Source organism: Lepisosteus oculatus, chromosome 11 (assembly GCF_040954835.1).
Source record: "Lepisosteus oculatus isolate fLepOcu1 chromosome 11, fLepOcu1.hap2, whole genome shotgun sequence".
Classification (NCBI taxonomy): domain Eukaryota; kingdom Metazoa; phylum Chordata; class Actinopteri; order Semionotiformes; family Lepisosteidae; genus Lepisosteus; species Lepisosteus oculatus.
Genome location: NC_090706.1, coordinates 35,946,532 through 35,972,094, shown reverse-complemented (window position 1 = coordinate 35,972,094; position 25,563 = coordinate 35,946,532). Strand labels below are relative to the sequence as shown.

The 25,563-nt window shown below is 35.9% G+C and overlaps 1 protein-coding gene across 4 annotated transcripts in view; it reads right to left on the bottom strand.

The window, feature by feature from the left end:
* Window positions 1-25,563, bottom strand: part of glra1 (glycine receptor, alpha 1) — a 57,133-nt gene that overhangs the window by 24,070 nt on the left and 7,500 nt on the right. For 2 of the 4 annotated variants that reach the window (XM_015349640.2, XM_015349642.2), the window contains exons 2-4: window positions 25,424-25,548; window positions 15,681-15,719; window positions 2,371-2,438 (exon numbers count right to left, since the gene is read on the bottom strand). In XM_015349640.2, coding sequence (XP_015205126.1) covers window positions 2,371-2,438; window positions 15,681-15,719; window positions 25,424-25,548 — 232 coding nt within the window. The remainder of the gene's footprint in view (window positions 1-2,370; window positions 2,439-15,680; window positions 15,720-25,423; window positions 25,549-25,563) is intronic. The other 2 variants (XM_006631909.3, XM_006631910.3) reach the window with 1 other exon arrangement.

Below are 25,563 nucleotides of genomic sequence, written 5' to 3'. Positions count from 1 at the left end.
TATTTTTGCACTAAAAGAGTATTGGAACCAACCTCGCTCTATAAAATACATTTCTATACCTTAATAGTGTTCTGCAAGGTTGCAGTAGAAATATTTACCAAACAAACCATTCATTTACTTACCAGGCTCTGTTGGAAATTATGGAAGAGTCAATATTTCATATTTATCAATATAAACATATATATTCATATTTTCCACCCAGTTTAATAGATGAACAGACAGATGTGTGACAATGGCTCATAATGTGATTCAAGCCGATAGATTTAAAAAGTTTGCAGCTCTTGTGACTGGAGAGACTAACTCTGGTGACAAATGGCAGGGCTGCTAATGTTCTCCCTCAGAGCTTGGGATTTATGCCTTAGCTCTCACCTGTCCTCTGGGAAATGAAAGACCAGCAAGCTAATTAAATAGCTGGTTTTGTCTCTCCTGGGCCTCATATCTTTAAAACAGAGTAAACAATTAGGACAGCAGGAGGCCAGGAGGATACCTCGGTCCTGGCAGGGCAGTGAGCCTGTTAAACCTTTGGTTGCTGAAACACCATCCTCAGCAGTGCTCCTCAACAGCCTGATAAGTGCTAAAGATTTATTGAACTATTCCTCCCCTGCACAATCACTGCTGCCGTTTTGTTCCAGATTGAATGAAAGCGCTGGCAACTTGGATCAATTCCACCAGTTGTAGCGAGGAAAAAGGGTGGAAAATGTGGCATTTGTTCTGCATGAAGTAATTCTGCAGGCGGCAGCAGTTTTAAGACAGCTCTGCCGATGCGTAGCATGAATGCTGGGTTTGACTGGTGTCCCCCTTTCATCTTAATTTGTGTTGTTCTTCTAAACATGCTCTTGAGTCAGTCATTAGGATTATCAGATGGTTCCTGGTTGAGTTGAACAGTTCTGGGCCGTTCAGGATATTAACTTTTATTGTCGGGATCATGTCTGTTCGTGTTTGTGTGATTCTGCCAGTTTTTAGAGAAACATTGTGGATGTGAGCATGAAATGTTTACAGTAACGTTAAGCTGAATCCGATTAACTGCTAAATAAAATTATTACTGTGGTTTATGGTCAGTACGGTCGTGCACTACACTAACATCTTTTTCAACAGCAAACCTTGTTACTGAGATCTAAGATCTGTTTTGTTCATCAATCCATTAAATAAAGATATCAAGTACAGAAAATTAAAAATAACTAGGTTTTGAATATAGGCACTAAATTTGTTCTAGTCTAATACTAATATTTCACTACATTTAATTTTTTATTTGTTTAATGAGAATCAGGTCATAAGGAGAGATACAGTATGACTATCTAGCATGTATCAGCTCAGGTGAATTGAGCAATCGCAGTCTAGAATATATATCCAAAAAAAGAATTGTGAAAATGAATTAAACATTTTACTCTTCATAAGATTATGTAATGCACTTTTTAAGTGGATTACTTTCTTTAGAAAAGCCTTAACTGCACTGGCTTCATTCCCTCCTGTTAAATTTTAATCACGTGCATGTTTACTAAAACTGTCCACTACCATTTCTTTCAGTAGCATTTATCCTTTGAGTGCCTACATTAAAGGCATGAGGAAAAAAAACCTTTCTGCGTAGTTAATTTTATCCAGTACTTCATGTAAAAAGGATAATGAAAATAAAACAAACTACGACTTTTCATGTTATCTATATTTCCCTTCCAGTCCTTTAATAGACACAGTGAATGTATCTTCAGTGATCCACATTATCTATGTTTTTTCATGTGAATTCCTTTTAAACTTAGGTTGTGTTATCAAAACTCTTAAACTCTTCAAATAAGGATGCAAGGTGCTTCTCACTGAATGTTACAGGTGCTAAATGTTTTCCTTTATCAATATCTCAAGCAGTTTATAGGAGACACTGGTCACTAGAGCAGAGTCAGATGTCTGATAGAATACTGACATAAATGTACTGTATATTGTTGTGCATTTATTTTTGCTAGATGCTGACCGTACCTAACAGAACAGAGATGAACTAGAAGGACTGTATAATAATCACACCTACTGTATACCATTTTTAAAACTTTGGTTAATATTGAAATAATCCTATTTTCAGAGGACAAAGAAGATGTTTTCAAGTTGGGATCCAGAGAACATTCAGCGACTGCTAATTGAATTTTAAAGGGAGTTATGTCAATGCAAAATAAAGACCAAAAATACAGAACAGGATGTATTCAAAGGACGGAGTCAAATACTGAAAAATTATGAAGGAATCCTACTAACTAAAATGGGACAACAACAACTGAAGTGGGAATTGAATAGTGTTAGGGTTCAAGTCTCCAGCCCCACAGGCTAGCAACCCCTCTGAGAACTGGCTCTTCCACTACAAGATAAAAAAAACCTTTGGGATTAGAATGCACTCACCATGGTCGTTTCAGCGATGGAACCAAAACTGTTGATAAAGATGTTGCATGTAACATTTACAGGGGGACCTGTGAAAACACACAAAGTCACAAAACATTATAGATGTCTGAACATTCTACAGCACAAATGTATTGCTTGTATGGTTATATACTGTATGCGGTATATAACCTTATATGTGATATATTAGGACAGGGGTTGGCCACCTTTTTGTACTGCTTGCTACTTTTTCTGCCATTCTGACGCATGCCACGTACTGTTATCAGCTGGTAATATCACAAACCAGCAGATCACAAACACACCTTTAATTAAGAACCAATATTAATTTTTTAACTACCTATCTACAGCACATCGCCAACAAAGTCACATACAGTACACGGCGCTGAACACATCTTTCTGAAAGAGGTACATCTCTAATTTAAGTCAAAATCATTTAAGCCATACTGTACATATCACACTTACAGATGAGTTTTGTTTTTAATAGCCCAGAGGCTATTAGTTTACGTCCCAGCAAAGATGCTACCAGCCTAGCTTTTGACCATCTGGCTTACGTGTAGCGCACCAAGCAACCATGATGTCATTCTCATCTCTCAGTTCGCCGTCACGTCATACAGTAGGTACATTAGCGCTTCCTCTTTTCCCAGGGTTATGTAGTGCAGTTCAGTATCGAGTATGCTGCAGATCAGCATCCACAAAAAAAAAATCCAAAGTTTTTGGTTGTATTACGCGTGCCATAGACAAATGTCACAGGTTGACCCCTGTACTAGCACATTCAGGAGCAACCACCCATATTTGTTTTGGATATATTGAACAAATAGTAAGGGCTCCATAATGGAGACACTTCTGTAGTAATGCTGTAATGTTACAACTGTAAATAGGAGTAACTGTATACAAGGAAAAAATTAAAATGAAGTCTGAATCTATAGAGCTATGGTTCCACCCTAAGACTTTGCTCTTGATAAAAGGGGTAGGCCATACCAGCTGATGTCATACATGTCATTCTTGAGTGAAATGGAGTGGCTAGAATCTCAGTGCGAGTAGTGAGCAATCCACTCTAATGAAACTGATCTCAAAACATAATTAAGTACCAGAATCAAAAAAGCAGATTGTAGCTAATCATAATCAAAATATTCCAGATAATAATATGGGGGAACCCACAGTATGGGTGTTCAATTGCAGGAGCATTTAAAGATACGCATCACCGCCCAATACTGATATGTTGATCTCTTAATTACTTGATAATATAAATGCAAAACAATTTTAAACAATAATAATAAAAAACAACCACACCCAAACCTTATTTTTATTTATTTCTTGAGATAGAAAGTTAGCTGATTCTGTTGAAAAAAATCTAAGCATAGTATGCAGCTTTACTTTATGTGTCAGGAGGATGCAAAGACGTGTTTAAATCATTAGGGTTTCCTATCTATCAAAGCTGGCGTAGGAGGGGAAATGAGCTGGAAGCTTGTGGGCCAGGTCCAGTGAACATTAGTTTCTAATATCTCAAAATCACCACATTATTCCTGAAGCTTACACACCTTAAAAGCTTGATTGCAGATGAGCTACCAGAGATTAATGAGCATGAAGAACAAACTACCTCCCAAATCCCAAAATGGCCAGTTTCTCAAAAGCAGCAGAAATGCATTTAGCTTGTGCTGTGGGTGGAAGGCTTGTATAGCCTCCACAGTTCCTCATTTGCTCAATAGATACACAGAGGAGTTCACTTTCTGGGGCTGCACCTTGCAACACCATTAAAAATACCTTAATCCTATTGGGTATTCTTGATTAAGTGCTGTACATACCATTTCGTTGTAACAGCAGAATGAAATTGTGTGAAGGTGCTGAATAGGTAAAACAGGACCCTTTACAGGAGTATAGAGCAGACAGCTCCTGGTTAGAGTCTCAGAAAACAAGGAGCTGTGGTGCTGGTTTCACTGAGATGGCATTAAAAAAACAAAATTCAGCCACATATACGCCAGCAAAGCATTCTAAAAAATAATGGCTTGAACTGTATATTTCAAGATGCAACATAAAGGAAAACGTCTGCTCCTTAACCTGTGCTTAAATAAAATAATAGATGTTTTTCATTTCTGTGACACCTTGCTTTAATATCCAAGCAATAATAATAGTTGATACTACTGTAGATATATATAGTTTTTAATGCAATTTTACTTTTCATATCTTAAAATTATGTAAAAAATCAGTATCCAAGTAGAGAAAAAGCACTAAATATGATCAGCTTTCCCTGAAAGGTTTCTTTTTAAAGCTGCCCATGAATAAAGACCATTTGCTTTTGCTGGGATTTCTACTGAAAATACCATTCCTCTTTTTAAAAGAGCAGACAGATTGCAAATACGATTGAGATGATTAATTTGTTCAGGCAACCTACTCTCGTGAACGGATATCTATATGAAAAGGAATCATTGAATAATAGTTAAATAAAAGATTGCTCAGATACTGGTAGCGTACACTAGCAAAAGACATTTCTGCAAAGTGAAGCCAATTCTTAATGTAGAATTTATTTCTATGAACAGATGGGACATCCCACTATGCTTCTTTTGTTCTGTTTTTCTTGAGGACATTTTTTACAGAGGACGCAGGGTAAATTAATATAATAATTTATCTTTTCCTGACATCCATTTGTGTGTGACGTAAAACAAGGGAAATTGAATGTCCTCTCGCCCACTGTAACTCTCTTCACATTTTTGCAGTAAGGAGGAAAGAAAAAGAGCTCATTAGCCGCAGTCACAGGGTGACTCATCACACCAAATCACTTCGCTTTTCCTTGTTATGCCACACAATATAGTGCCAGGAAGTAAAGCAGTCACAAGGGATGTAAAGAGTTTCACAAGGAAGATTCTTCTATTATAGATATATAATTCTGTCTTTTCGAGCAATGTCTTAATTGTTTTGCTGTGTCACTTCCCTGACACTATATTGATCTATTATGTGTGGGTCACTGCTTGAACCATTCCAAACACATTCATCAGGTCAGCAGGTGCACAAGCACCAGTGCACTCTTATAAAACTTTACCAGAGTATATCCTTGTAAAACAGAGTTAGACGTAGAAATGTGCAGATGTACAGTAGCAAACTGGTGGTGAAAGATACCACTGTAAAATATAATGTTTACAGTGTTCCTGAAATGACATGGGATTTGATTACTTAAAGTAACAATGATGTAAACAACAGGCCCACACTGCATTTCAGCCATTAACTTTCAGAAGCTACAGAGACTTTCAGGCATTTGCTTCAAATTTTGACCCACCCAAAAAGTTCAAATAATAAACCCTCCATAGACCAGAGGATGCTTCCTTCAGCTCAGCTGAAACCTGTTGTTGAATGTTTTAATTGGAAGGCTAAACATTCTGAAACCTTAAGCTTTAATGGAAATGCTTCAGAAAGATCAAAATTCCAGTGCTGAACCTATAAAGCTCTGAATTCCTCAGAACTATGACAGCATTGCTGTTATTTGCAGTAGACATGAACAACAAACGGTAATTGCATCAGGAATTTCAACCAAAGACCTGGGCTGCAGTTTAAAACAGCTATAGAAGTTATACCTTAGATGTAAGTTCAACACATGGACAAAGAACAGAATAACAAGAGCCTCCAGCCCCTGAAAATCCTTTTCTTTATAGTTTTCATTCTGTTTGTTTACGATTTAATATGAAACTCCTTCAACTGCTGCATTTTAATGACTCCCCTTTTTAATGTGAAGTGGAAAGTGATTTATTGTGAAGCAGAGGGTCTTCGATAGGCCCCGAAGTAGGGGGGTGGGAGAAGAATTTCATGAAATAAATCAAAAAATTAAATTATATTGAATACATTTACAGTACAGCTGCCTTCAGCACAACTACAATGACTTTCAGGCATTAAATATTTATGCCATTCTGTCGGTATCTATAAGGCGATGCCAAAGTCGTTTCTCCTTTTATTGCACTGATATATATTCCACACATGCACAGGAAAGTGAAATTAATTTTGAACCTACAAGCATGGGGGCAAAGGCATGGCTGATGTTAACCCTTGGAATACCTGCTCTACAATATTTAATCTTGAAAGTGGCACTGCTCAGGTTTATCAGCAAAACCTGTTTCTTTAACCTTCCAATTTTCTGTGTGATGAGTTAAAAACTTGCTAATTAAAAACTTGGGAATGGCAATACACTCTATATTTAACTGCTATATTTACTGAGCATCACAGCAGAGTTCTGCAGCACTAATATACCTAAGCATAGCCACGATTGCTAAAAATCAGGAAAGTAATCTGAACACACACAAATGAAAAACACACTGAGGCTCAAAGATGTTTCTTTTTCAATGGTCAACTTTTTTTTATTTATATTATGCAAAAGAACTACTGTTCTCAGTGTCAAAATGTGAAAAATGTGTTGCTACCCCTCAGCAAAAGATTTATTTTAAACTTCTTAGTACTTTTATATAAATAATAATAAAAAATCAAAGTCTGTTGATAGACTACGACTGAAAGAACTATAAATGCTCACTGCTTTCTGAGCTCAGCTGTTCAATAATTCCATCTGGTCTTGCAATTTTAGGAATATTATCCAGTTCCTTGTCGGGGATGCTTTTTCCAGATGGACATTGCTGTGAACACAGTGAAATACCTATGCAATGTTCTATTTTGTGTTAATTCCATTTGTAATGTAGACCTTGCCATAAGAAAAAAGTCAGATGCTCTACAGGGGTCAGTAATCATTATCATTCCTTTAGGGACTACCAGAAGTGGAAGAACAGCTTTCGAATTTTGCACTGTCCTACTGCAATGCTCATGTCAGCATGCAATGATGTAACAAATACTAACCTTCCAGTTCATTACCAAAGACGTAATGCTGTTGGGAACTATTGCCATCACTCAGAGCTCTCAATAATGAAAGAATGTGGCCTTCGGTAATGCACAGATCTACAAAATACACAAATCTAATACACGATATGAAGAATAAACAGGTACTTTATCTTCTATGCTTGATTTTGGTCAAGAAACACAATTTTATCAACACAGCTAAGGGCATTCAGTGATAATATGACAACTAAAGATGGTATTTTTATCTCAAAACAAGTAATAAAAGCAATAATAATTGTTTCCATTTGAATAGCCCAATATCCCAAACCTGCAACACATACAGAATGGACTTTGTCTGTTATTGAAAGTGGCTGCAAAAATGTATTAATAATGAAAACTTATTTATACATTTATTTTAACCGGCTTGGTCTGAGAGGCAACCTTGTGGACAAATATGTCTGGATCCACATTTTTGATGAACCAAGAGGTTGGTGTTTTGGCAGTGCCAGCGCTTTGGGGAAGATGTAGAACTGTCAGTGTGACAAATGCCTGGACATGGTAATTCAATATTTACACCCTAGGACCAGATAATGGGAAGGAATAGGGGTTTCTCAAACATTTCAACTTTCATTTAAAATGCCATTTAATAGAGGCAGTACCAAACAGGAGGGTGAGCAAACAAACCAAATTTAAGACTGGGCGAACACCTTGCAAGTGAAAGATAATTTGGACACAAAATCTTCAAAGGCACTAAAAAATTCAATCCAGTGTACTTCTTCACAGTCAGGAAAGAAACACAGACCAAAAGACACAAGTGGCATTTAATACTTTAAACAATTTAAAACACAGATAGTTGTAGGAGTATGGAAAAAAAAACATTTTGTTGTAGCCGATATCTTGGTATCTGTCAAGTAATAGCTGGATGAAATCCTTGGATCTGAAAAGGTATATGAGGTAGTTGTGACAAATGGTTGCCTTTTATCTGTAAACCTATTTTCTAACTTTCTGTGGAGAACAAGACACAGATTTTGTGTCAATCGTTGAATTTGTAAACTCAGCCCTGAGGCTGACAAACAAAATGTGTGTATGCTGGAATATATCAAGATTTCAATACTGTGAAAATACATAAAACATTGTTTTATGCATTTTGAGAGTCCCGTTATTTCCACAGACAGAATAAAGCCAGAGTATTAAACATGCTCTTCCTTTGTATTTGTCAACTTGCTAGTCATTCTTAGAGATTGAACTATTTAAAGAACGTTTACAACGGTGATTCTGCAACTTACCATGCTTAGAAGTTTCATCTGCTTTGCTCACAACACTGTGCTTTTCCATACTAGCAATGTGTCCAACTATAAGGCGAAATTGATTAAAATTCAAAGGCAGTAGGGAAGTGGATGCATGAGTACTGACAGTCTGAGACTCCAGGATGCAGTGTCACATGTCTGTATGTAGTGGCAGTCACCTAAATTACCCAGTTCTCTTCCTGTCCCTCAGGCTACAAGTGAGTGACAGGGGAACGCGTCAACCTTGGAAGACTATGACTTGAAAAAGACGTTGATCAATACAGGGGCCAAAGCAAATAAAAGATAACTGAAAAAAAGAAAACATGAGCTTGGTCACAGGGAATTTAAGGAAACAAAAATCCAATATTTAATGAGTTACCTATATTACTATATAAAATGGTGGAGTATATAGTGTATATACCATAACTCACTGGACTCAATACTGTGAATTAAATTGTACTGTATTAAGTTAGTTCAGGTGGGTAGCTGCATTAAACACAACATTTCGGCCATGGAGCCTTCTTCAGGTGTGAGCTCATACCTGAAGAAGGCACCACGGACGAAACACTGTTTTCTTTCTTCTTTTTTTCAGCATGGAATAAACCTATTACTTGTTCCTGTATTAAGTTAATGCATTAAACGATTTTAAAATTACATTTGCCAACGGTTCTTCTTCAAAGGAAGTTAAGTCACTCCAAATAGGAGTAGCTGTTAAGTGGGGAGAATTATTATGTGAAACTCCAGAGAACTATTTGTTAGTGTATTTGGGCTAAAGACCTTTGTTTGTACATTATATAAGCTTGTTGTCTAAAAAAAATTCAGTGCCCCTTATAAAGTTGCATAACAAAGTAAGAAGGTAACTAACAAAACCACAAATTGAACTAATAACTGGATGACGTCTTTTTCGTGTTTTCACTTCCTAAATGCTATATCATAACAAAAACTCAGAGTAGTCTAGGGTAGTACTAGACTAGTCAGGGACTGCTCTAACGTTGTCTTGGGCAATCTTCATGGGGACATGAAAATGGCACACAGTTGTTTTGATCCTGATATTAAGATCAGCTGCATTGTGACAGTCATTAGCATTGGGAAATGTCTTCATAGGATCATAGGTACAAATACGTCCTGAATCTCACTTTCTCAGTGACCTTGCTTTATTTTATTATGTTATCCATGATTACTATGCTGTCGGAAGTACTAATTTCCATTTCATAAAGTATGATTTAGAGACAATGGGGATAGATTCAGCTCTTTCCAGTGGATACGTTGTTGTCCTTGGCTTGACAGCAAAGCAAGTGTAAGTGTATCGAGAATATACCGCAGTAGCATCCCACAAGGACAGGGAGTCTCTGGAGGTCCACTGAAAGGAGGTCAATGGAAGCCAAACATATAAAAAACAAACTACAGTAGGTGTACCCCTAACCATATAACACATTGAGCACAAAACGTTTCTTCAAGCCTGTGATGTGTAACATGTGGAACATCCTGAAAGACCCCATACCGCTACCTTGTAATGGGAAATGGAGCTGCAGGACCTGAGGGAACACTGTGACATGATAGAAATGGCAGACATAACATTCTTGGAGGGAGGGTCTGGACTGAGAATTCCAGAGGGGTGCATCAGCATGTCTTGACACTACCCCTGAAAATCCGACAACTCCCAGAACACCCCCATCACAGAATGAACACTAAAGTTCAGACACCAGTTACACTCCACTCAGTGACAGCGGCACCAAAAGCACAAGAAAAGGCACAGTGGCTGTTGCCAGTGATTCTGTCCTCAGGATCTCCACAACTGACATGTTCAGCAGGGATCCAGAGGCTATAACTGTATCCTATCTCCTGGGAGCCATGGTGGCTAATACTATCAAAAGAGTAGACAAACTCCTAGCAAGGGCAGGTAAAACCCGCTGGGTATTGCTCATAGTGGGATAAATGGCACTGGAATAGGTAGCACACTTTCCCTGTGAAATGAATTCAAAGACCTTGAAAACAAGCTGAAGATTAAATCTGTGTTTTTATAGTATAAGGGATTTCGTCTGAACCATGCAAAGGTAAATGACTGCAAGCAGTAATCCGTTACTACAGCCCATGGTTGAGGGCATAGTGTGCTGAACAAATCTTAGCTTTTCTCACTCTTTTATAAACCTTGGCTAGAAAGGACTACCGTATCTGCACAGACATGATGAATTACATCTTAACAGGAAGGGTACCAACTGGCTTGGGGCAAAGGTCTACAGAGAAATTAAAAAAACATTTAATGCATAAAAGGACTAAGGTTATACAAATAAAGCAGATTAAAAAAAAGAAAAAAACTAAATTTCAGAAGACTAGATATTTAACTGTTTCTACCTAATTGCTGGAAGTGTCAGGTACAAAATTAAAGAATGCAACCTACTGCTTTAGCATATCACTATGATGTAGCTGGATTCACAGAAATATGTCTGAAAGAAAATCACTGTGATGAATACAACATAAGTGGGTAACCAGTGTTTGAGTGAGATAGGAAAGATGGAAGATTTCTAACACTATGCATAGAAAGAACGTTTGAGTACAAGACCCAGAATAAACAAGGATCTCTTTATTGGTAAGGATGACTAATAAGTGGCCATTCAAAAGGCATAGTTTTAGGAGTAGGATACAGACAACAAATTCAGATATCCATTAGAATGCACTTCTGTAGTGAAATCAGGGATGTATGCATAAGGATGTATTTAATATCTCCTATACAGTTTGTAAAATAACAATCATATATGTCTGAAGCTGAAATTGAACTGTTAGACATACTGTAGCTGTCAATTTTTATTTTAGCAGAGTAGCCGACAGAGTAAATGTCTGTATTGACTTCGTTTTTCAAGACAGAGGAAAAGAGTGGTGAGAGAAACATTAAAAATGCCATTATAATATATACATATGTGGTGAAGTACACTTTGAAACTGTACAGATAATTCAGTTAGTGCAGTAAATACAGACCAAAGGTCTCATGTCTTTTACATGTGAAGTTATGGATAAAATAATCAGTACAAAATCTGCAGAAGTCAATATGGTTTAGAAAATGGAGGGCTTGCTTAACTAAGATGTTAGATTTATTAGGATAAAAAAACAGTAAAGGATAGTATATTGTACAGTATATGTACATTTTCAGAAGGCTTCTGATAAATTTCCTCATTAAGATAATTCTCAAATTCCAATTATACACATTTGAGGTAAAGTAATGTATATACTTGGGTTATAAATTGTTTATTAGACAAGGGTAAAAGGGTTCATGTAAGGGGTAAATGTTTAAATTGTGATGATGTAATTAGTGGAGTGCTTTATGAATCTGTATTAGGATAACTGTTCTTCCTAATTTATGTCACCAATCTAGATTCTGGTATATTTAGTAAAGTCCTGAAGTTTGCAAATGATAATAAACTAGGGGGATAGCAAGCACTGACAATCTTGCAAAAAATTCAGGACGAAGCACAAATCTGGCAGATGCCTAACGTAGACAAATACAGGTGTTGAAACAAAAATATAAAGCAGATATATAAAATGGGAAACCCCAAACTTGAAGAGGCTATTTATGAGAATGTTTTAGGTGTGCGCTGACGCAACATTTTCATTTTCTACACACTGTCGGTAAGCAATAAAAAGGCAAACAGGATGTTAGGATATACAGTTAAATGTGTAGAATTCTTATAATGGGATATGTATGGGATATGTTACAATTTTACAATGCGTAAGACCTCATTTTGATTACTGGAACAGTTGTGGTCAACAAGATACACCATAGCTATTGCTGCTCTGGAATACGTCCGGTGATAAGCAGGCAAAAAGAACTGAACCTCTGTATGTCTTGAACAGGGTAAAGTATGTGTGAACCTGATTTGAATATCCAAAACCCTCATAGCCATTGACTAAGTCAATCCTATAGTTTTCTTCCGAATCGACTAGAGAACACATGTAAACCTACTGGTAAGTGCCTTTAAAGCGGAAATCAGGAGGCACGTTTTTACAAATGCTGCTGAGTCTATGGACTGAGCTACAGAGCCGTGCTATCTCAGCTAATTGCCTGGCATATTTCAAGACAAAGCTGAATGAATTGATCCCTGGATCAATTAGCTGCTAGAAACCAAACAACAAGATGAGCCAAATGACCTCCTCTAGTATGTAATGATTCTAATGCTTGCTCACTCTGTGGGAAGGTTGTGTTCTTTTTGCAGGGTATATGGTAGTAAATGTCATGCAACTAAAACCCACAGAGCTTCTTGATTAATTTTCTCTATGAGCAATTGTTTTTTTTTTTATGTGAGAGCTAAGATATATCAAAAGACAACAAAAAAACACAACTCAGAGTCCCAAGGATTCATATTTGAGAGTACTAACCAGGCAGTAACTGACAGTTCTTATTTGAGCCTCGCACCCATTAACCTCTACTCATGGTCTGGAGGGCATCTAGCACATGTTCCTTAATGAAACGAAATACAGTAATACTGCACTAATCAAACTCTGTCAACAAGTGCTGAAACAAGCAACAGACCTTCTAAATCATGATGTTGAATCTGTAGGTTTTGCTGAAGGGCAGTTTTTTTTTTCAAATTGTCCATTCAGCTTGCTACTGGCCAAAAGATAGACTTGCCGGTAATGATTTTGTGAGTAAACCTGCAGTGCAGATGGATCTTTCATCTAGATCAGGAAGGGTGGTAGGGCTGGTTCTGTCAATTCAGGAATTTTTTGCAAAACAATATTAAACTTCTATTTCCAGAAATTGGAAGACAAAATGCACTGTATTTTTAGTCTTATTTAAATAATGTTTTAAGGAATTCTTCTTGTCCAAAGCTTGCTCTAGGACAAGAACCTAAACATGACAAATTTCAAAACCATAGCTAAAGTTTCAAATTTTGCCCCTCAAAAATTAAATGGCATACTCTGTCATTACACCATTACAGAAAATGATGCCTTCTCATAGCCAATTAGCTTACTTCAACAATGAGACAAAAGCATTCCTATGTAAGAAGTACCTCTCCTAAGTCTGAAGATAAAGGATCTCCACATAAGAATGACCTCCAAAGCTATCTGTTTTGTCTGCTTGTACACAAATTCCATGTGATCATACATGGTCTGAATTAAGGTAACTTCTGAAGACCTTCTGCAAGATTTAACAATTTCTGCTCCCTCAAGGCCACAAATTCTGGCTAGTCAAACAAAATCAAAATGAAAACTATATTTTACTGAAAGCTACACAAAGATGAATATTGTGTCTTGCCATCTGTTGGAGTTCAAGGGATAGAAATGCCTTAGAGGTAGAAAATAAATCATCTGTTCCATTCAGTGGCACACAGTCCCTCTCAGGTGAGAGTCACAGATGTATAATGAGAAGTGCTTTTAACATACACAATGTCACACTACTCATTGCAGAAAGAGCATTCTGTCAAGCAAAAAAACAACTTATAGCTAGTAAGGACTGGGAATCTAAAATTGTATTTATCCATGAAATTTTAAGACCAGCTGCTATGTGAGTACATTTTGAAGTGCAATTTACTCATGATAACATACAAATTGAACTGTATGAGCTTACATTCCCTAGATATATTACTCTAATCAATACAAAATATGCAAAATCTTCCAAATATTTTTTAAATGAAAGTTGCAATCCCTAGATATATTACTCTAATCTTAAATACAAAATGTGCTACGTAATCCACATTTTAAAAAAATAAAGTTTTTTTAAATTAAATTATTTATCCTTGGTTTATTAAAGGTTTGAACTTCTTTATTCAGATATTCTAACACTGATATCTGAAAGGTGAAGCAATGCTTGGTAAAAAGAGACCAAATTATTAAATAAGAACTAAAACCATTTTATAGATTCATTTGGACCTAGAGAGCTACTGTAACTATCAGCCTCAGACTGCATACTAAAATGCTTTTCTGAAAGAAAACAAGGAAAACAAAACTGAGCTTTGCTGCACTTCGGAAAAAGAGATTAGTTTATGCATAATAACAATAAATATAACTTAATTTTTATTTCATACTGGTACCATGACAATATATATTCTAACAGATTGTTACATTTCACAGTTGGGAACTACTTTGTTTGAAATACTTTTCACTGTCCTACATCACCACAGAGGACAGAGTGATATAAAAATTAAAACAACTGATTAAAATATGCATTATATTAATAAAGCAACCACATCGTATTCTGCTATTAGAGGCTTTGACTTAGGGTTCTTATCACTGGGAATCACCGATAGAAATATTAAAAATGGTAATGGCATTATTAATGACAAAAAATTCCTGTCAGTCACTTTAATAGTGAAGGCCATTATTGTCCTTCAGGCAGGTTACAATTTTAAGTGTGCATTTTTTGACAGTTACAAATGTGGTAATAATAAACCAATTACTTTGAGTTATAAAATTGCTTTTTTAATGGGGGGAACCTTTTAATTTTTAAAACTCTATAATGAAATTTAGCCACTGAGATATAAGAAAACCAGGAAACGATTCAAATTAAAAATATTTTTCATTCACTCGAGCGATTCTTGAAACGCGTCCATTAGCTCATTCGGCACTTAAAGCGCCAGGCCACCAAGAGAGATCTAGTAGCAGGTGTCGAGACTAGATCATTACTGAATTACATTTAATTTTTGAGAGACGTTTTACGGGAAAATTCAGGAGTGCATTTCCATTCAACAGCATGAAAGGGAAGCATTACTGACTTCGACTCAAATCATACTGTGGTATATAACGAATTCATATTTTACATGAATATCCCGTGAGTATATATTTATATAGAGAGCTTTTTGCAGATTATGTAATAAATATTTCTCCCTCTTTCCTCCGTGGTTCAGTAGAACAGGAATCCTAAAAAAATACTGTCCTCAACAGCATGAACGAATATTCTTTTTGTTCTTTTTTAATTGATTTTGCCTGGAGAAAGCACACATCGCATACACCCAGACACATGTCTATGGGTTTGATGCCAAATCTGAATACTCAGTAATACACTGTACAAACATGTAGACAATTTCTCTCTCACACTCATTACAGCTGTGCCTAACCCTGGTTACTGCATGAGTGAAAAAAATAAAAACATAACTGAATCTCTCCTACGTGCTTACTAACCGCTACAAGTTATCTTCCAAAGTGTTTATCTCTTGCTGTTATTTTTAATCAGGCTGTGCTCTCTGCTGCAACCAAATTACTATCACATTCCATTATAAATGAAAAAGAAAGTACCTTTCTTGTGAGAAGCTTCCGATTTGGAACTCTGTGGGTCTAATAAAGAAAAGATTAGGATTAAACACATCATATTCTAACAGCAAGAATTCATCTTGCGCGAATACATTCTTAAAGCGGAAACACAGCATCTAAAAAAAGCGCAGGGCTACGATTATCGTAATTTTGCATTACGCCTGCCAACACTTCGATACTTTTAAGTGTGTGGCAGGGTCGATCCAGGCCTGTAACAGACGAAAGGCAATAGCGGGCGGGGGGGGGCAAGGGAGGGATTGCGTTTGAGGGATTTTTTCCCGTCTTTTTTTTTCAGTTACGCCAGAGCGGGCAGGAAAGGAGGCAATGCAAATTGGTCAAGGAAAAAAAAAAAGTAGTGGGGGGGAGGAGGATTGGGTTTGCGATGCATACTTGTTCACAGGAGAGCAGAAAATGGGTAGAGGTGGGTGAGCCAAGTGCAGTAAGTAATGCAGTACTTCAATTCAGAATGCCAAGACTACATGTCAAACTGCCTTCACTTCAGCGCGACATCATTTCAACAATGCAGCAAGGATGCATGGAAAGGGGAAAAAAGTGTGATCTTTCACTGACGTTCTGACAGCTGGCAAAGGTCTGTGACATGCCCCTGAATGACGGTTTGAAATTGCACGGGAACAACGAGAACTACACAATAATAATGGTCTACTGTACTTCTCCTTTGCCGCATGAAATTTAAAGTACTGTAACGCAGTACTGTTTTTAACCATTTAGGTTGGAGAGCCGGAAAAGCTATGTTGATCAATGTACATGTATAGGAAACAAGTGCTCGAAGCCCCCTAAAGTCGCAGAACCCAACGTGAAATAATTACACAGATACAGCCCGTGACTTCCAATATGATCTGCTTTTCAAAGGTAACTTCCGGGGAGTTTACTGTATGTGGAAATACATTGTGTAAATTAATCATTAGAATACTCACTTTTATTTTACATAGTTTAAAACAGAGCCAGATTTCAATTTATTGCAAATGCACATCCTTTACATATACAGTGCAAACATCATTTGGATTGACCTCAAATTTGAATGATAAAGGATTTTTTATGTTTATCTTAAAGAAAATCCAGTTATTGTGTATTTTATGAATTTGTATTTTGCTGATCATGGTTTCTTTACCTGAATGGCTTTTTAATAGCAGTTGTCTATTGGATTTTACTTTGATTAAATACTATCTTTCATATTGTTACAAACTGAAAATAAAATCTAATTCGGCTGAATTATGAGAATGTATAAATGACATTTGTGAAAACACAACAAATATGAGGCATTAAATAATCTTCCTAGCATTCGAAAATCCCTCATTTTAGATTCAGGAATTAGGGATTTACATGGTTGCTAAATTAATTAAAAATTGCCTAATTGCTAATGCATTCTACTAATTGGAAGTTCTTAAGTGACACCAAACCACCTTTGTCCCAGCTAGTCTACATCATAATTATTCCGAACGTCTTTTCTCAAAGGTATGCTGCATAAGTATCATTCATTTCATGCTTCCTTCCTCCACCTCATCTCCACCTTTGGAGGTCCCAGCCTCCACACATCAGCTGTCAGTTGGTAGGAGAACAGAATGATAAAGCCAGTTTATAGATGGGGATTATTAGGAGGCCATGACTGGTAAAGGCCAATGGGAAATTTGGCCAGGACACCCGGGTTACACCCCTACTCTTTTCGAGAGACGCTCTGGGATTTTTAATGACCACAGAGAGTCAGGACCTCAGATTTACATCTCATCCGAGGGACGGCGCCTTTTTGCAGACTATAGATAAATGCTCCATAAATGTCCTGAAATGGACCCAGTTCTTGGGTGTAGTTATTCCTTGTGAACTGATGTACAGTAGAATGCTGGAACCACACGATGGCTGGTGTTTGGCGTTGCCGCCTCACAGCTCCAGGTCTGATTCCTCCCTAGTCCAAGTCAAGGGGGTTTTCCACTGGATGTTTGGAGCTCCCAGAAACATGCTAGCCAGGATTAAGCGGCTGTTCTAAATGATCCCTTTTACTCCAGTGTCCTGCAACAGACTAGCTACCCCACTCATGTGCTCTCAGTCCCATCCTATGCCTTAGGTTTCCAGGCTGTGGCTCGGGCTTGTCTAGGCTCTCCCTTGGACAAGCAGTTTACCGATGATGGATTTAAAATACATTACTAAGGAAATTGCAACTAAACTGTCAGACATCTGCTTCATAATTTTCAATCTTAAACTTTAAATGGAACCATATTTCAAAAGGTCGCGTGCTACTGTAAACAAAGATATATGCCATGTAAGCACACAAGAAAGAAACAATTATCACAAAATGTCAAGGATATTTATCTCAGCAATGTGCTAATCTTTCAGGTACAGAGTCTAAATTGAAGGGTGATATGGAAGAATGTGGATCCAAAGAATTGCTTTCTCCTCATATTTGTCTCATGTTTTTATCATAACAGGGTTTATTAAAGTGAAACAAGCATGGAAATGAAGTAATTTTATGCATAGCACTTAAGTAAATAAATTGAAGAATGGTCCTTGAATAAGCCAGGCATTTTCTCAAGAGTCTTCTTGTCTTTTAAAACTTGTTGACTTTGTGACTCTGGATCTGTCAGAGAGATCTTAATATAACCTTAGATGCCCTGTATTGTTCAAAGATCATGTTCAGCAAACACAGAGCAATGCAATTTTCTGATTTCATGCATTTTAAAGTAGCAGATATACAAATATTCTATTACATAATAATATATATATATATTATCATTTAAACATATAACTTCAATTTATCTAAATACATTGTTTTAAAGTTTGTGTATGTGTTTATCATTATGATAGTAAGGCAATTATTAAAAAAGAAACATTCAATGTTATATATATATACAGTATATAAGAAAAAAAACACTCGGCAAAAACAGATATGAAAAAAGTAGCAGAAGAATTACATGAAGCTTGCAGTTCACCTACCATCCATTTCTCATTTTATACTAGTACACTAATACAGAAATATTGACTTTAAAAGCTGCAGATCCAGCAATAAGTAAGTACTGTGCACAGACAAAAATACAGTTTCCCTCTATTGAAATACTTAACCTTCGTTAAGCATTAATCTAGATATTAACCAGACACTGTCAGTATCTGCAACACACTCAAATCACCTGAGACACCCAGCATCACAACCCATTTACAATACAGTACATAACATTAACACTTAAGCAACTCTAGAAGGATAATATACAGTGTATACAGTATATGTATAATGTGACTATACAGTAAGTCTACAGAATGTACGGCTCTGACATTCATTTACAGTACTTTATTTGCAAATGTGAACTCTCCAAGACAGGTGACTTCAACAAATAAGCCACATGAATCAAATTTTACTCCATTTTTATATTGTGGAATAAAATAGATCCTTCACACAAACTAAGGTTTAGGTTTAATGAAACTAATATACTGTATAGAAAATCTTCTATCAGAGTAAGATTCAGTCTCATTATTGACATGCATTTCTCCATTTATTTCTGAGTCATTGTCTTGAGATTGCTAATTAAAGTGGTTAAAATCAATCCCATTACATCCAAGGAAGAGTAATGAAATTATCTTAATGGCCTACCTGGTTTCAGAACAGTAAAGTAAGGCATACAATTATATTTAAGCCATCAACAGCTTTTCAGTTTTTGAAGAATAGCTGCTGTATGTGTGTCATTGCAAGGCTCAGAAGAAATACTATCAAGCGCTCATATCACAAGGAACAACACAATTATGGTCTAAGTTTTATGTTTCTCTGGTATTAAAATGTAATTTACTGCCCACTTTGTGTCTTTTTGAGGAGACCTGATAAGATTCAAAACTTCATCCATTTTGATGAGTACAGAAGCGTATCAGTAAGCCAGTTTAATGCAACTATTCTGATGAAAGATTACATTAAAGAGGAAAATGTGTTTAGGTGTATTTCGAATGGAAGGACCATGGTTATAGTTCCAAAGAATCAAAAGCACGAGGCTTCTTTTTGAAAAATTTCCCTATCTGTATGTAAGCTAAGTTGATATTTTCTCCAAAAAGAAGGAATGGATAATTAGAACAGTACTGGTTGGAGGCAGGGTCATTTTTTCATTCAAAGAAGGGGGGATATAATCATCTCTGTTCTTTTGAAAAGTTTGAAGAAGTCTCATATACAAACACATATACTGTATATATAAAGGTGTGAAAGGAAGTTTTACTGTTTCACATTTCTTTTGTGGTTTATTCCCACTGGGATGTCAGATACAGCACGATCACTTTAGATAATGGAGTTTGTTTAGATATGGAACACAAAATTCACTAGAATGGTGTGCTTGAGGAGAGTGCCTCTTCATTTTAATTAGGTAAAATTTTGGTCTTTGTAGCATAAATGGGAAACAGCTTGCTCTTAATGTGCTCCGTGTTATTTTTACAGGGTGAGGAACGCCAAGCATGGGAAAGTACTCATACACTGATGAATGTGTCACATACACCGTTGACCAGAAAAGTAATTCTTTTTTTCAGACTTTTGTTCATAGACCTCATAATGATCCGAATTGTTTTTTTAGTGAAACATCTTCTGATATAACTGGTTTCTTGAACAAACCGAACCTCTTATTTACAATGTGAATATCCTGTAAAGATAAGAGGAGCCTTATCATTGTTTATCTCATCTAAAGTACTGTTCAGCATTCCCTCCTCAATCTTCTTTGCTCTTCAGAGCTGCTCTATGCTATATATATGTGACTGTTTTGATAGCCTTATAAATGTGTTTAATTGTCAATAAAGGCCAGAATGATAATAAAATACAAAATTTTTAATTATATACAAAGTAGTACAGAAAGTAAATGTTGAACATTTTTAAAGGCAATTTTTATTTACCCAGTCGAGAGGTATCCAGGTGGAACGTAATCAACATGTACTCTATTTTCAAATACTTTATACTTCTTTCAAATGAGGAAAATGAATGCTTTTCTGTTTTGATCAATTTTGCATTGAAGTCTGTTATCTGTTACAAAATTTGAAGTCGCCTAAACTGCTGGAATACTTTAAGGGGTGGAAAGAATATATAAAGTTGAACGACCTACTCTGCTATTTCATTAAAGTCATAACGTTTTTTAATGTTAGAGGTACAGTAGCAAGGATTTGTTTAAAGAGCTGCAACACACCTCTAACTCAAAGCTTTAGTCATAAATGTCCTTCGGTGTAAATTATATGACAACGGCAGCTTTTGTTAAGTTACCTGGAGGGAATCATTTTTCGCATACTGATTCTCAAGAATAGTAGGACTACAGCCAGCGTACTCCACAGCAGACTTGCTTAGAAGAGAGGCTAACAGGCTCTCATTGCACAGTGTATAACTGAATGGGTAAACAATTCTGATGGGGATAACTTGTATAGGTTCTAGGTGTTTCACTGCCTTAAAACCCCACATCCAAATCACAAACAGTGTCCAGCTCATCTAATGCCCAGGAAGCTGATTTTTGTAGCTCAGACAAGCTCTTGATCTTGGTTTGGTTCCTTAGATTTGCTGCATTGTCTGGGGAATATCCCCAGGCTCAAGTACAGATTCATTTTTCACCCTGTGACTCAGCAAGTAGGTTTGGCTAATGTCCCTCGTTTTAACTTCACTGGCTCCACAAAATCAGCATTTTGCACTTTTAGTGCAACATCTAAAAAGAGAACCTTGCTTGGAAAAGATGAATGCAAGTGCCTAGCTCTTTGAAATGTGTCCAACACTCATGGGTTTTCTAAGATAAAATAAGATTAAGTCTGTAGAAGTGTCCATATTGTGTATACTCTCTTAGGTAAGGACGTTAATAATATTCAATACATAATTTGATTCTTACAGTATATACAAAAAGGAAGGGTGGCAAATTTCTTGGAAATTACAAGATATGCTTTGGCAGCCTTTTGCAATCCAAAACAGCAGTAACATTTTAATTCATAAGACATCAATTTAAAAATAAAATTGTATTTGATTGGTTAAATACTAACAACTGTATATCTGCATAAATTATTTGAGCTTTGGAATTCCTGTGGTATTTAGTTACATACACAGACTAAATTACAGAAATTTCCAAATGTACTGCATGTCAAAGCGACCTGAATCAAACCTACTGTATACACATCGAACTGAACATGGTCCATAAATTGCTTATGTTGTTCAGTTCATGAAGCCAAATTTCTTTCTCTCCTTGCAGCTCATTTCACTGATTCCTCATACTTACAACCAAGAAACACAATGTTCTTCCCAAGTATTAATAGCATTCACTGTGTAAAAATCTATACTTTGGGGCTGATAAATACCCAATGATAAAAACAATATGAGGACAATTAAAAAAAATCTTTTTATCCTACTTGGGTATCCTGGTAACTGTATCTACAAATATGCTTAGTGCTACAATACAACAATTACAAATACAACTTGGACTTTTTTATTTTTTTTCCAGAGCATTATTATTATTTTAATTAGAAAAAAGAGGAAAATTAGTGTAATCAAATTGTAAATACAAAAGACCTTTTAATTACATTGTGATGGTTTCATTTCTTTTTATTTTCATTTTCTATATTAATGTATTTTTCTCCTTTGAGAAGCAGTAGGTATAATTAACACTTTGAAATAGAATGTTGTTACTTTTTTCAGAATTTTAAAGTGCTACTGTATCTCTAATCATTTATTTTATTACTTATAGTTTGCGTTTAAAAGAATAATCTGAACGTTGAGTACTTTCGGAATAATAAAATAAACATCTAAGTTTATTAAATAACAAAATTTTGAGCAGTGTTTTTTGGGAGATTTTTACAAGTATCCTAAATTTAAGTTCTCAAACAAAAAGACATCCTACAGGTGTTCTATGGGTTTGTTCCATTATAATTTGTGTTGTAGACACCACACTGGGTGCACTGCAGTTTAATCACATGGTGGTAACAGTAAATTAACATTAAGTCGCATCAGCATATTATCTTCCAGTTCTGTAGGTTAACACATGAATGAAGAAGAAAAGCAGAGGAATAGACATATACATAACATCCAAAAGCAATCAGTAAATATACTGCAGCACACTGTATATTTACAAATGAACTTGTCTTAAAATCCATTCAGAGCCAAGGTGACAAAATCATTCTTGTTTAAAGCCTTTCACTGATCATCACTGTAATGCACTGTGGCAGTTTTAACACAGCTCTGGGATGGCAACAAAAGAAGACTCCACTCCACTAATTTATTACTTTAGAACCCAGTTAAAAGGCACCTAGTGAACTTACACCCCCTATGCTTAACTTTGATTATCAAAAATCGAAAAAAACAATTCTTAAAAAACGGAATCGCCTTGAATCATTGGTCAGAATGTCCCTATAGGCAAAACAGGGCATACACGTAAAAAAATAGTAGAATTACCATTTCTAATAGTAATAGTAATAGTAATAGTAATAGTAATAGTAAATCAATTTAGATATTTTTAAAAAGGCAGTCTTGTCTATGCAGACACTAAAAAAAAATAATTCTATAGATATATACGATACATACATTTACATAGAGAGTTTTAGTGTGGCTGTGTTCACAGTTACCATGGGTAAAATAAACACACAAATAACAAATAGATACATAAATAATTGTTGCTCTTAAATTGAAATTGTTACCTGAGTAAACCTGATTGTAATGTTCATCTGGGTTAACTCAGTTATAACAAATCACTGCATGGGATTGTCTAGGTTATGCCAATCTAGGATTTACAGTATATAATATGAAATAGAGAAAAATACATTTATAACAGTTTCCCACATCTTGCTTCAGTGATGATCAGTGTAATTTCTTTCCATGCTGGCACATTCTTAGCTTCAGGCATTTTTTTATTTATTTGGCTGTTGCTCCACTACCAAATTAGCAGAACTGGTGCTAATTTGACAAGGTGTGCTCCTTCACTGTAGGAGTTGTGAGAATCCTCAAGTCATATTAAATGGTGCTTATTAACAGCAACCCTCCGTAATTTCAAAGCTCAGACTGAGGCCATTGAAAGTGTGCTGGCTTACTTGAGTGCTGACAGGGTGTCTGTGTCCCACTGGAAAGTGCAAAAGCTTTGTCTGCCTGGATTTTTTAAATAGGATTCTTGTTTGTTTCTTACTTGAAAAACGTTTCTGTGAATCATGTTCGAAAATAACTCGGCACTGAAGTGTCAGCCTGCAGAGGCATTCTTACCCTGACAAGAATAAATAACCTTTGCAGTTCTGACTGTTCTGTCTGTGTGTAGGAAATTTCCAGCTAGTAAACACTCATTATGTAAGAGAACAAGCAGACATTCATTCCATGCTGCAAAGTATAAAATAAAAACTACCCAAAAAATCATAAGGCAGCAATGGAACAGGAAGTATACCGATTGAATTTGTAGCATTACTAAGTTGTAGTTAAACAACTTTACTAAAGTGTGGGTAAATACCACTTCATTTAATATTTAATATACATTTGTATATTATATTGTTTGGCTAAAAATAATGCAAATGCTTCAGTTTTGTTTTAGTTTGCAATTCAGAAAAAAATGTTTTTGAACTGTTTTACCTGGTGTCTATCATGTACAGTATTATGTCCTGTATTTGAGATACTTCATGAACACCGAAGGGAATCTTAAATTAAATATCCTGGTTAGTGTCAAACACTTGTTCAGCCATGAGTCAAAAGACACATATTATAAAAGTCCAGTGGATTTTCTTTAACTTTGTAAAACAATGGTTTCCTGTTTATATCTTTCTGTCTCTCTGCATATTGGAGGGTTGCCACTCTTAAAAGACACTGCTTGTATTACAAACTCATACAAACCTCTGAGACATTTTAAAAGGTAAATTAATTTACATTAAGATTTTGTTTCAACAATTGTTCCTTTTAATGATGGCCTTTTTCTTATAAACATGGAAATTGTGCCCAACACTTGCAGTGACCTCAAAAAAGTCAACACTTACAGTTAACTCAAAGAACTGAAAATGTCATCTTAATTACCCACAAGACATACATTTAGGATATTGAGATCTTGCTTAGGTTGATTACAGGAATGTAGCCATCATACACACTGTGAAACTATTGTAAATGGGAGTAAAACCCTCTAAAGCCAAACAGTTAATATGTCTGGGATTTTTGAGGGACGAGGTAAATTTGCAACTACAAGTTCAATAATCCCGATTCAACAGAAAAATACAAGATCTATATTTTTCATCTATCCCTGGATTTTAAAGAACTCAGCTGAATTTTGTTGCAGCTTTAAGGGACTCAATGGGAAATGTCTGAGTTACAGAATATAACACTTGCTTGAAAGTAGTTTTAGAATAATCACAGGGAGAATCTTTGATGTAATTCAGAAGTAATGCCTAGGCTCATGTGAATTTAGCAGTGGCTTATGTCAGAAATCATCTTATCAATTCTTTGAAGCTTCAGTTAAAAATATTCCTTACTGCAAACTCACAACTATGGCTAACAATTGGTGTTCAGATTCTATGTATAAATACTTTTTATTCAACACCAAATTCAGGAAACTAACAGTATATTTTGTTTGCTGTCCTTTTTTTATTTTAAATGTATTTTAAATATTTTATTAGCTTTCCTTCAGTTAGAGGTTACTGATAAAATCCACAATGTGCATCTTTAAAAGTGAGAGAAAGACACCAATTTTTTTTCCAACTATGAAACATCCCCTGCTGTATTTAGGCGAGGTTTGGCTACATTCCTGTTTGGTATCCAATGGTGTCTTTGTGGTCTGTCCTACCTTTAAAATTGGGCCTGATTCTTGCATCATACCCTGACACTTTCCCCATGAGTTTATCCAAGAATTCAGAAGGAGGCATTGGTGTGGAAGCTTTTCTTGCAGCAGCTTCTTTGGAGGCTGCTAAACTGAAAAAGAAAGGA